Source organism: Pseudochaenichthys georgianus, chromosome 1 (assembly GCF_902827115.2).
Source record: "Pseudochaenichthys georgianus chromosome 1, fPseGeo1.2, whole genome shotgun sequence".
Taxonomy (NCBI): Eukaryota; Metazoa; Chordata; class Actinopteri; order Perciformes; family Channichthyidae; genus Pseudochaenichthys; species Pseudochaenichthys georgianus.
Window position 1 is genome coordinate 30,892,307 of NC_047503.1, and position 12,197 is coordinate 30,904,503.

Here is a 12,197-nt window from a genome sequence, read left to right on the forward strand (position 1 = left end):
TGGTATATGGAGCTATAAGGAGGTATGGAGTTCATAAGTTTTGATCATTCAAAAAAATACAATTTATTATTATAGTTAAAGTTTTTATCCTGAACTTTGAAAAATACAATGATGTATTCAAAATAAAAATAAGTATTTTAAAAAAAATGTCAGGTTGAATATTATTTTTGATTCAGTTCAGCAATTTTTTTGAATAAAATATTTATTTTCATATTTTACTTTTATACATATTTTGATATTTGAATCCTTGTTGTTTTCAGTTGCAGATTTTACATTTTCAGATTCAAACCATTTTTTTTTTCAGTTTCAAATCTTGTTTTTTCAGGTTTCAAATTTTTTTTCGCCTTCAGATTTCTTTTTTTCGCTTTCAAACTTTTGGCCCTGATGTTGCTTGGGGGGCGGTGCTTACCAAAGAGTAGTGACAGCCCTCCCTCTGTCATGTTGCCTTCATGGATGTTTGGTAGCGCGAGAAATATAACTCAACACTTTCTATACACAATACTCCCGTGATTGGTGTAACTACACAATTGAATCTGCTCAATCAACAAAGAAAAACAAAGGAAATGTCCATTTTAACTTTTTATTACTCCATTGAAGTGCAAAGTACATTTCACAGTGTCTTGGACATGTTGTTACGGCCCCAACCTCCACTCCGCGGTAGTGGCTCGTGCTGAGACCCGCAACATGAAAGAATACACGCAATAACCGGTACTTGGTAACGAGCATTTATTGATAATCAGCCGTTTGCTTTTTTGCCAGCCCGCTGCTCCCCCACTGTCCCAGAGCCTGAACTGTACCGCAGCATCCAGGCTGTGTTGCCCAGGGAAACGGACAACCAGCTTTCTCCAGACTGTCTCAACAAAGGTAACAATAGATATACTGCAGCACACTGAAATTGATTAAAACGTATTCATATATGGAAGATTTTCTTTCTTAGTCCTAAAAGAGTTTGTCTTTCTTTGCTAGTGTTGACTTTGCTCATGAGTCATTTATGACATTGTACACAATATAAATATATATCTGGGTTTTAACACAAGGTTTATAGTTATAGTTTTCAAAAAGTGGCAACAACAAAATGGGAAAAAACGTTACCACGTAAATAATACATTTACTTTCAATGACATTATTCAATATATTTGGACATGAGGATTAGACGTCAAAAACAGCAATCCCATCCCGTAATCCTCCCTGAACAGATATTTACTGAAAGCAGCTGTTAGTGTTAATCCCGCTGTAGAACATCTAGCTGTGTCAGCAGTATGTCGGTAATGTCATCGGATATATTTTTGGATTAGCACCGTAATGGAGAAAAGTGTGACACATTTAGCAAGTTTGTGTTAGTCCTGTGGAAATCTTGCATCAGTTAATGGCTTGTGTGTTTTTCTTTCTGTGTGTGTAGGCATGCTGAGATGGACACTTCATAAGAAGGTTCAAAACAATCCTGCAAACAGCTTATCTCTGGTCTGGGTGCTGATAAAAGAGCTGGAAAAGGTATTTGATCCCAGCAGTGGCACTATTGACACTTTTCCAGGAATACTTATAATAAAACGTTTTTTAAAACACTTACCCCTGGCTTTTAAAATATGTGACCTGATAGCTTTGGTTTACTAAAGCTTATTCATTATCGATTATTTACCTTTTTCAGTTTATCAACTATTGGTTGGTCTTTGAAACGCATAATTTTCCTTCATCAACTTATTGATTAATTGAATAATAATTGTAGTTCTATTTGCAATGGGAAGTCCTCTTGTGTCATCACCCTGACAGTGTGTGTGTTTCTCTTCAGGCTGAGAGATGGGACTCTCGCAGGTTTATCATCCCTCTGCTCCACACACTGATGTATGCCATTATTCAGGTGCGTTTTTCCTCAAACATTGTTACACTTACACTTACTGTTTCATGTCATTAACATTATCTATTAAATGCTTTGCTTAATCAGTTTCCACAGCTATACCTAGAAGATCGTTTCTGTAACTGTCTCCAGTCCCTTTAGTCCTTTTTTTTTACCATGAAAGAGAATCACAGAATCCACCAGTTTGTTCCCAGACTCTGTTGGATTGGTATGCCATGAAGTTACACAATGGTTTTAAGACATGCAATGAATGACGTTTCTGCAAAAGTACCTACATGAGGAGGATGTATTTTTATTTCTGGGGAAACAAGGAAGTGGAAACCTGAGAAGATGGCGTGTAAGCCGATCTGTATCGTTTTTTGTTGTGTTGGACCAACATTAATATGATGATTGCTTAGTCAGATAAGATCAGCTTAAAGGTAACCTATTATGCAAAATCCACTTTGTCATGTATTTTATACATAACTGTCTAAAGGGATTCTGAAAGTTTCATAAAAAAAGATTCGCTCACTTTTTGTCCTGATCCATTTATATAAAAACCTGTCTGAAAATGATCAGATTTTGGCCACTTTATGATGTCATAAAGGTTTTTTGGCTTGTGTAACCATTAGCCAATCACCAACCAAGGTAACCCCCCCCACCTTATCACCTGAATCTCTTCCTAGAGCACCATTGTGTTCTTTTTAACCAAATATCTCACAGAGGGGTGTGGGGAGTGGCACCTTCTTTTTTGACAGAGAATCAGCACTTTTGAAACAGGGCTGAAACAGAGGGGTTTATGGGATGCTACAATGCACGATCTGTTTGGTATTTCGAGCCAAACACTTCAGGGACTTGTTTTGTATATATCTAAGACCTATAATATATTGATGAAAAACAGTATAATAGGCGACCTTTAAGGCTAACGGTAAAAGGAAAATTATGTTTTCCCAGCATTAGTTGTATTGTCCGGCAGTGGCTCAGTCAGTAGGAGCTTGGACTGGAAGCTGTAGGGTCGCCGGTTCAAGTCCTCGACCAGACCTACAAAATATGGAGTGTGGACTGCTACTTGGAGAGGTCCCAGTTCACCTCCTGCCCTGCTGTGGTGCCCTTGAACAAGGCACCGGACACCTCCCTTCTCCCCTCACTCCCATTGCTCCCCGGGCGCTGTACAATAGCTGCCCACTGCTCCTGGTACTAGACTCCTGGTGCTAGGATGGGTTAAATGCAGAGAACACATTTCACTATATGTGCTGTGTGCTCCGCATGTGTGACCATTAAAGAGGGTTTCATCCTTCCCAATTCTATTCTATCAATAGTGTGTTTGTGTGCTTGTTGATATTCCAGACAGCCTACATTCCAGATGAGCTGTACAAGCGGGTTTATGACTTCTGCAAGAGACTCCTCATCTATCCTCATCCCTACTGCACCGTAGGCCTCAGCTACACCAGGCAGATCAAAACGGAACGCTCCATTCCAGGTATTGTGGCATACCTGGAATAATTAATAGGAATAATTAACCACATACTGTCATTAAATACTCGTTTGATCCACAGGTCTGATGTACCAAAGGATGGTCACAGCGGAGCAGAGACTAAAGAACGAGCACTATCCCTTCCAGGATAGGTGAGCCATAAATATAATCACATGTCTCTGGGTACAATAAAAGCCTTGTGTGAGTGATGATTTCCAAATATTATATGCCTATTTTATGTTCTCGTGCTGCTGCATATAGTCAAACTTCCTTCCCTGTCCATCACTCAACATGTCATGTAAATCCCTGCAGGGTCTTCATCCTGGCTGACCCTGAAGTCTTCTCTGGTTCTTTGGGAATGGCCCTGTTGGGAGACATTGAGACGTACGGATCTGTGAACCCTTTCGATCACATGTGCAGTGTGGTCCAACACTCCATCCAGGCTGCTTTAGGAGCAGAGCAGTGCCACGGGCCAAAACTGGCTCAAGCCCTAAAGGTGAGTAGAACTGCACGGTAACGATCAGTTGTGTTTTCTTACTTCCTTCATTTTTTATGTTGTGGTCTGTGCACTGAATGGCTCAGACTCTATTGTTGATGTCGTCACAACTGAGTCTGTCTGTCCAGTAAGCGGGTTTGCATGGCCTTGATTTTGCTCTCTGATAAACCTTTCCTCATACTCAGAAAGATTTTGTAAATGTGATGTTTTCCGCATGCTTGCCCATTTTCTCTTGTCTAGTGGAAATCTGGCTCAGAATTCCCGCATGTTTAATTGCTCACTTATTAACTCAACAATTGTGTATCAACTACACTGGAGCGCAGAGCAATTACAAAGTTTGCTCAGAAATGTTGCTTCGTCTATGTGCCTTACAGTGTGCTGAGGTTTTTGAAAGTAGGCTGGTCAGAGAGCTTTACAATAACGCCTTATCTACTTCATTGGACAAAAGACCTTTTTAGTGTTTTCCTCTGACATGAAAATGGATCTGTAAGAGACTAATTATATTGAATATCTATGGGGATCCATGTCTGAATATAACCAATTAACTGAGTAACCAAGTGGAGTGTGCTCGCAGCAGCCTCATCCAGTTCACTGATTGGTCAGGCTTCATTCACAGAGGATATGTGCTGACTTTACTTTATCACATACCACCTCCCTTAACACTATGACTGGCAGGTGGCTGCTGTACATGTGTAAATCTGTAATACTGCGAGAAAAAACGGCTTAATATCTCAGAAAAGCTATGATATAACCCTCCTCACCTCGTTAGTCATCATCAGTCCGTGAAAAATTGTGATTAAGTACAATTTCACAACATCTCTTCTTAATTTGAGTATTTTGGCCATATTTTTCCCATGACGAATGCACAATTGCATATGCTGACTGTTGCTTTTCAGAGGGAAGTGAATGGCCTCCATGTACTGTTGAGTCACATGCATAACCTCCGTGGCCAATGTAGCGCATGTTGGGAGATTTTGAGGTATTGCAAGTGTTTTACAACATTACTCCCTAACTGGGGAGTAGCATTAGAAGACTTGGATATCAAGCTATTTTCTTCTAATGGTCCATTTCTGCCCCTGGCTTAAAAATAGTCCCTGCCTCCTACTGTATGTACGTGTTATGTGAAACATCCTGAATGAAGGTCTGCAGTCTCTGAGCTGCGTGGTGGAAGTGTCTCCTGGCAGCGATCCTAAAGTAACACCTCAGCAGGATTCATACAAAGTCAGATACACACGCGTGCTTCTGACCCCTCACCGCTTTGCTATTAATACGGAGTCTGAATGTGTTTATCTTCCTGTGTGCATGTGTGTTCACCCACATGTGTTTGTGTGTTTTGGGACAGGACATGGGTCAAGATGTGGAGTCGCACTTTCAGGAAGTGTTGGCAGCTCTGGAGCAGAGCACGGAGGAGGGCAGCAAAGGGGATGGGGGGCTGCTCAGGAGCCGCCTGCAGCAGCTGTATAGCAAGATCCTCTCCGAAACAGACTCGGGTAAGTAGCTATGTGAAAAGGAAATGCAGCAAAGCTATGCAAGGCAGAGTTCCTCTGAGGCACAGCTGCTCTGTATCAGGCATACATTGACTTATCTCTGTAGCAATGAAGGAAGCGGAACCACAAGAACCACAGCCACATCTGGTAATAAATCGGAGAGACGCAGTTAGAGAGGAGACGAAACTGTTACTTTGTCGGATTAGATTTCATTAACTGATAAAAACATTCTAAACATACAAAATGACATGCATTAGGTAGACCAAATGTTTGCTATTCGCTTGGATTAAATGACAGTCCTAAAGGGATGATGAACGTGACATGGATAGTGCGAGAGTCCTTATATCTTCTGGGAATTATATTCAATTTCTTGAATGGCATTCTAGGTTGCCAGTCATCAGGTGTTTCAGTCTAAAGAAATACTTTTGTTCTCTGTAAAATGTCAAGACTGTGACCTTTGACACAAAAGTTATTTGCGAGCACCACTTACACATGTATCACAACAGCAGTGGCTGCGTCACATTTCCCAAGTAATTGTTGCTTGACAATTTCTCATGAATATGGGAGTCCTGAGGGATCTATCTTGCTCATGCATGGTCGATGTGTTGATTAGGGAAACATGTTGAAATGAATTGAAGAGGGAATTTACTTGGGTTCACACTTTACAATGAAAACATTTCAATTCAAGAAGGCACAGTGAATCACAGTGTTCATTGTCCTGTTCAATCCCTCTGTCAGGGATGAACATGTGTTCTGCGTTTGCAGGGCTTGATATGCCGGCTGTTGCTGAGATCAAAAGTGTGACCTTGACTCTTGTGCTGTTCCTCTACGGCCAAAACAGTCGAGTCAGTTGTCTCTATTTTTGTAATCTTCCGGATATCTATTTCCATGACATCCACATTTTCCCAGCTTTTATCAAGTCAGCAACCTATCCAATAAACATGCTCTCCGCTCATCCCAGCTGGAAGATTTTAGGCACCAAGAGGAAGTTGTTGTGGGGCTGGGGAGATGTTTTCTTTTAAGTGTCATTGTGACAGTTTTGGTCTCGTCCTATCTCTCTTCCTCCATGTGTGTGTGTGTGCGTGTGTGTGTGTGTGTGTGTGTGTGTGTGTGTGTGTGTGTGTGTGTGTGTGTGTGTGTGTGTGTGTGTGTGTGTGTGTGTGTGTGTGTGTGTGTGTGTGTGTGTGTGTGTGTGTGTGTGTGTGTTGTAGAGCCATTGTCTAGCGGAGGACTGTGTGACTGCCCTCTTCCTAACCCAGAGATGAGCTTCCACTTGTGGACGGAGGAGCTGGATATCTGTAAGTGGCTTCGGGAACCTTGGGTGGTCAACAGGAAGTTGTTAACACCAGTCAGCTGAACTGAATGAGGCTGAACTATTTACCCAAGACTGAACTTAATGGAGTGAATCTGAGTTTTCCTGAAGAACTGTATTTTTGCATGGTTTATATTAAACAGGGAGAAATTATGAAATGAATGAATTCAGTGTGATCTTGCAAGTGTCACCAAGTTCTTTAAAGTCATTATTTAAAAGCTATTTATACCAATAAGAACCCTTTCACAGTGAGAGAATATCAGAGGGGAGGATTGTTCCTCTCAGTTTTTCGCAGCTGGAGTCGCGTAATGTAACAAACCGATGTGTCCAGAACAAATTTGAATTGAATCAATGGTACTGTGAAACCGACTGTGACCGAGACATCATACATTTACATTTCAACATTTAGTTTCTCAGTACAGGATGTCATACAGTAAATATGTAAACCATCATACTCAGTGAAGCAGCACACGCGATGATAGCTTTGAATTATATTTGACATTCAATTATTATAATAGGACACCTCAAGCATTAATTGCTAAGGCAGGCACTGATCAAATGTGTGAATAATTGTGAATAGATTTCTTACTAGAAGCAGTGAAGAGTTCATTTAATGTAACACCCAGAGCTTCCTTTCATGTGAATTAATTGTAGTTCTTTCCTAGGAGAACAGCAGACATGTGTTCTCTGCAGTTTCTCATCAAAACGATGCATGACTGAAAAGTCTTGTCAGTGATCTGGTTATGATGAGGTAACTCTCTGATCCTCATGCAGTTTCAGGGCATTCTACTTACTGTGACCTTGTTTTTACATCAATATATAAATACTTCACATCTGTGGAAACAACACAATCAGAGTCTGTTATTATGCCATTAAAAAAAACACAAGTTCAGAAATGTGAAAATTATACATTAACGCCCATTTTCACATTTCTCAGTCACGATAAATAGATACTTTACAGCCTTTAACAAAAAGAAAACATGCTTTTCAAACCCATTTATCAGCTGTAAACACAGAAAGCATCAGAGACAAATATTTAAGTGATGTTCTGTGCTGTCTTTTCGACAGGGCGAGAGCTGGCCAAGTGGTTTCGATCCAGCTCCATATCGGAGCAGTTCCCCCTCATCCCGGAGCAGGAGGACTTTGAGCTCGGGGAGTCTCCCGGCGACCTGATGCCGTCAGACATGACTCGCTTCTCCATCATGTCCGACGACAGCGGCATCGAAAGAGACCTGCCCCCCAACGCTGATCCCTTCACACCTTCATCTCTGGACACTGCCAGCATGAGTTCATCATGGGAACAATGCAAGAGGTACAGTACATCTGAATGCTAGTTAAGATTAACAAGATGCCAAATTGTAATTTCTTGAATAATACTGAATTTTCAGTGTTTGTAAAAATGTAAAAAGCGTCCCTTGAGTTTTTCTATATTTAGAGCTATATTTTTATTTTATTGAAATCATCTATGACATTTACGGGTCATTTGAAAAAAGGTCATCTCCACCAAGAACTTTGATTTTGTTTTAAGTGTTTTGATAATGTTAGTGACGTTCTTCATGGGACCGGTTGCATCACTTGTTTAGTTTTCTAAGTTTTACATTATTTTATAACAATGACTCAACTCTCTCCCAAGTGAGCAAGACGCTGCAAGGCTTTTCCGGCGTGGGGGCATCAAGATGAAACCGTCAGTGAAGGACAGCATGGTGCTGATGCAGGACACCCTGGAGGAACACCCAAGCCTCGGAGGAGGAGGTGGAGGTAGGGGAGGAAGCAAAGGGACTCTGCAGAGGCGAGCAGGAAGCAGCGTGATGCAAAACCCCTTCCCCAAGCAGCAGAGACAGTTCACTGCCAGGATAGTGGCTATGGGGGACGACAGGGTACTGGGCCGCCTGGCCAAGGCCTACTACATCTTCAGGTGAGGGAATCATATCTCAAGAAGGTGAAGCTTCTCCTACAGCGGCTGAATATAATGCTTAAGTTTATATCACTCTATCTATCTCTACTATCACTCCGTACTGACATCTGCATGTCATCATCAATGTCGGTCTTTCTCATGAGCAGAACATTCAACCTAACACATGACATGAGACACATGACATGAGAATTTATGATGATTTAAATTACAAAAATTATATTTCTTGTTTCTGTTGTCACTTGTCAACAATACAGAGTTAAAATAATTCCTTATAAACTGTGGATGGAAAAATATTAAAAATATGTATTCTGTTTTAAAAACAACACCTGTAAATGTAACAAGGATGTCTAAAATGTATTGTGGAAATGTATTTTATACAGTTATAGGAAGCAAGCTGCGGAACGTTCACATCTAACCTTAAATGGCCCTAATTACCTTATTTATAAAGGCTGTACAGTATGAAGTCATTTTAGCACTAACAAAACTATTTGATTTGAACTGAAGGACTATAAATTAATCCCTTTACATTAATAAAATGTCAGGTTTGGGAAGCCAAACAGTACTTCTTCTATTGCTTCTGTGAAATGATGAAGTCCGAATCCTTTTTACTGCTCAGTCAAGCGTGCCTCTCACAAACCTTTGGCTTGTCTTTGCAGGAAAAGGGAAGCGCGGAGGCTTTTTCTTACAATGAAAGTCAACCTCCAGTTTTACTACATCCCTGTTTGCGGGCCCACAACTCCCAACTCCTCTATCAAGGTAAGGCTACTTCCTCTTGTCAACACACCATTAACCTGGTTTTGTGTGAAAGTCAACACAGCTCTATAGAGATAACAGTAGATCATTATTATTATGTAGAAATGCCCATTACAATGTTCTCATTGTGTGTTTATTTTTAGATAAATGTGTTGACACTGCCTTGTAATGCTCAGTAAACACGTGACAAGATTCTAAAGCATCCAATTCACCTCATATTTCTTGTTTATTGATATTTTTAATACAATAGTAGTCATTAAACAAACTTCAAGTGTTGTGAAAATGGGATAGAAAGATGTGCAATATTAAATAATTGTATAATATAAAATGACATTAGAAAAATATATACATTTGCTTGGCGTTTTTGCTTTTAAATGTTATTGTTTTTCGGTACAGCATTATAAAGTAGCCATATTTTGTGTAATTTATAATTATTTTCTTGCTTATAATCTGTTTTTAGTTGTTTTATCTGATGTCACTGAGATAACTCTAACAAAAAATTGTAGTTCGGGTGGTTTTACTTCAATAAAGACTTTCTTTTTATAAGACCGGAGCTCTTTAATGAGTTTTTACGTAAAAGAATGTGTGAATAAAAACGATATTAGCTATGTTAAAATGTGCATTAGCCAGAGGAAGACACCATTATGTCTCGTCTTGTTAACTAACTGCTGTTGAATTCACTTTCATGTTCCTTTTTTCAGCCAAAGGGAGATCCCTGCACTCTTGGTTCCTACTTAAGCATGGTGGACCCGTGGTACAACTCCAACATCAAGAGTTTAGGCTGCATGATCCCCAAACTGGCTAAGATGGTACGATACACTTCTAACTACATCTAAAGGAAAATAACTTTTTACCCCACAGATGACCTGATGAAGCACTTGTTTGAATGTGAGGGACTTTCACTGTGTTGCAGCCAGTGTCTGAATAGTTTACAGAGATCACATCACCGCTTCCGATTTAGTCAACGTGGCAACTGTTCCTTGCATAAGTTGAAACAGGAAGTTGCCTCAGATCTTTTGCTGCAAGGAAATTAATTTGGTGATTTCATTGAAACCACAGCAACAGCGCTTGAACTCTAAATCTTCTTCACACTACGTTGATGCTGTAGGCATTAGAGAGATCAATAATCAGCATGTATTTGTAAAGAATGTGCAAAGTGACTTCTCTGTATAGGAAATATGGAAAACTTGAGATTTACATTGGAGTTTTGTTCAAATGTCACAAAAATGATAACGTTTTATTTTTCACTTTTACTTGACTAAAGGCACTTTTGTATTAGCTGACAAGCAGTTGACCTTTTTGTGACTCACTATATTCACTTAGCTTGCTTTCACCAAGATGAGTGTGTGGTTGTGACATTATGCAGGATGGTTTATTTTATATGAATGTTGTCTCTAATAGCAACACACAAACCCAGGGAGGCCAAAAGAGCCCTTCGTGTCTGATGTCATTTCCTACTACGTTCGTACCGGCCAGCAGCCCGTCTACTTCACTATCTACTATGTCAAGGTAGTGTTATTCATTTTTCTTTGTAATGTTTATTTCGAAGGTGAAAAGTCTACTATATATACCTTTCTACCAAAGGATGTTAAGACAAATGCTTTTGGTATTTTGGTTTTTAAAATAGTTTGTTCTCCATTAGATCACATTCACCAACATGACAAAGGACCCTGTGGAAGACGTGTTTCTTACCCATCTAGAAATGGAGTTTCCTGAGTTCAGACAGATCTCAGCGTCAGTTAGAGGTGAATACGTGTAGATTATATTTACCAATGTCCGAATATCTTTGATATTTGTGCACATCTGTCTGCTTGTATCTGTACACAACCAAGTTTTACAATGTGCCTGTCTCTCAAACAGAGAAACACAAGTGGAGTGCAGGGGAAGTCTGTGGGGCTGTGGTCTCATTGAATTACAAAAAGGTATGTATTTTTCTTCACATCCATTAATTCCTTGTGAGATTACTTAGACATATCTGTTTCAGATTGTGTTGTTTATGTTTAGGATGCCTTTTGTGTGTGTGTGTGTGTGTGTGTGTGTGTGTGTGTGTGTGTGTGTGTGTGTGTGTGTGTGTGTGTGTGTGTGTGGTGTGTGTGTGTGTGTGTGTGTGTGTGTGTGTGTGTGTGTGTGTGTGTGTGTGTGTGTGTGTGTGTGTGTGTGTGTGTGTGTGTGTGTGTGTGTGTGTGTGTGTGTGTGTGTGTGTGTGTGTAGGTAACATTAAGTGGACGAGACGTTGACAAAGGAATCTCAGTACGGACATCAGGCACTCAGATCAGTGCTATCCCCTCAAACGAAGCAGAAGGTCCATTATTTTCACACTCTTATTCCATTGGAGAATCTGTATGTTCTTATGTACAGTGGGGCAAAAAAGTATTTAGTCAGCCACCAATTGTGCAAGTTCTCCCACTTAAAAAGATGAGAGAGGCCTGTAATTTTCATCCTAGGTACACTTCAACTATGAGAGACAGAATGGGGGGAAATAATCCAGGAAATCACATCGTCTGATTTTTAAAGAATTTATTTGCACATAAGTATTTGGTCAATAACAAAAGTTCATCTCAATACTTTGTTGTATACCCTTTGTTGGCAATGATGGAGGGCAAACGTTTTCTGTAAGTCTTCACAAGGTTTTCACACAATGTTGCTGGTATTCTGGCCCATTCCTCCATGCAGATCTCCTATAGAGCAGTGAAGTTTTGGGGCTGTCGCTGGGCAACACGGACTTTCAAGTCCCTCCAAAGATTTTCTATGGGGTTGAGATCTGGAGACTGGCTAGGCCACTCCAGGACCTTGAAATGCTTCTTACGAAGCCACTCCTTTGTTGCCCGGGCGGTGTGTTTGGGATCATTGTCATGCTGAAAGACCCAGCCACGTTTCATCTTCAATGCCCTTGCTGATGGAAGGAGGTTGTCACTCAAAATCTCACGAT

The 12,197-nt window shown here is 40.3% G+C and overlaps 1 protein-coding gene across 3 annotated transcripts in view; it reads left to right on the plus strand.

Moving 5' to 3' along the window:
* Positions 1 to 12,197, plus strand: part of LOC117446757 (phosphoinositide 3-kinase regulatory subunit 6) — a 31,092-nt gene that overhangs the window by 15,385 nt on the left and 3,510 nt on the right. For all 3 annotated transcript variants that reach the window (XM_034083163.2, XM_034083171.2, XM_034083156.2), the window contains exons 3-18: positions 760 to 864; positions 1,400 to 1,491; positions 1,787 to 1,855; positions 3,179 to 3,311; positions 3,388 to 3,457; positions 3,618 to 3,801; positions 5,144 to 5,291; positions 6,500 to 6,586; positions 7,669 to 7,912; positions 8,234 to 8,515; positions 9,172 to 9,271; positions 9,970 to 10,077; positions 10,670 to 10,777; positions 10,911 to 11,013; positions 11,129 to 11,190; positions 11,480 to 11,570. In XM_034083163.2, the coding sequence (XP_033939054.1) occupies positions 760 to 864; positions 1,400 to 1,491; positions 1,787 to 1,855; positions 3,179 to 3,311; positions 3,388 to 3,457; positions 3,618 to 3,801; positions 5,144 to 5,291; positions 6,500 to 6,586; positions 7,669 to 7,912; positions 8,234 to 8,515; positions 9,172 to 9,271; positions 9,970 to 10,077; positions 10,670 to 10,777; positions 10,911 to 11,013; positions 11,129 to 11,190; positions 11,480 to 11,570 (1,986 nt within the window). The remainder of the gene's footprint in view (positions 1 to 759; positions 865 to 1,399; positions 1,492 to 1,786; positions 1,856 to 3,178; positions 3,312 to 3,387; positions 3,458 to 3,617; positions 3,802 to 5,143; positions 5,292 to 6,499; positions 6,587 to 7,668; positions 7,913 to 8,233; positions 8,516 to 9,171; positions 9,272 to 9,969; positions 10,078 to 10,669; positions 10,778 to 10,910; positions 11,014 to 11,128; positions 11,191 to 11,479; positions 11,571 to 12,197) is intronic.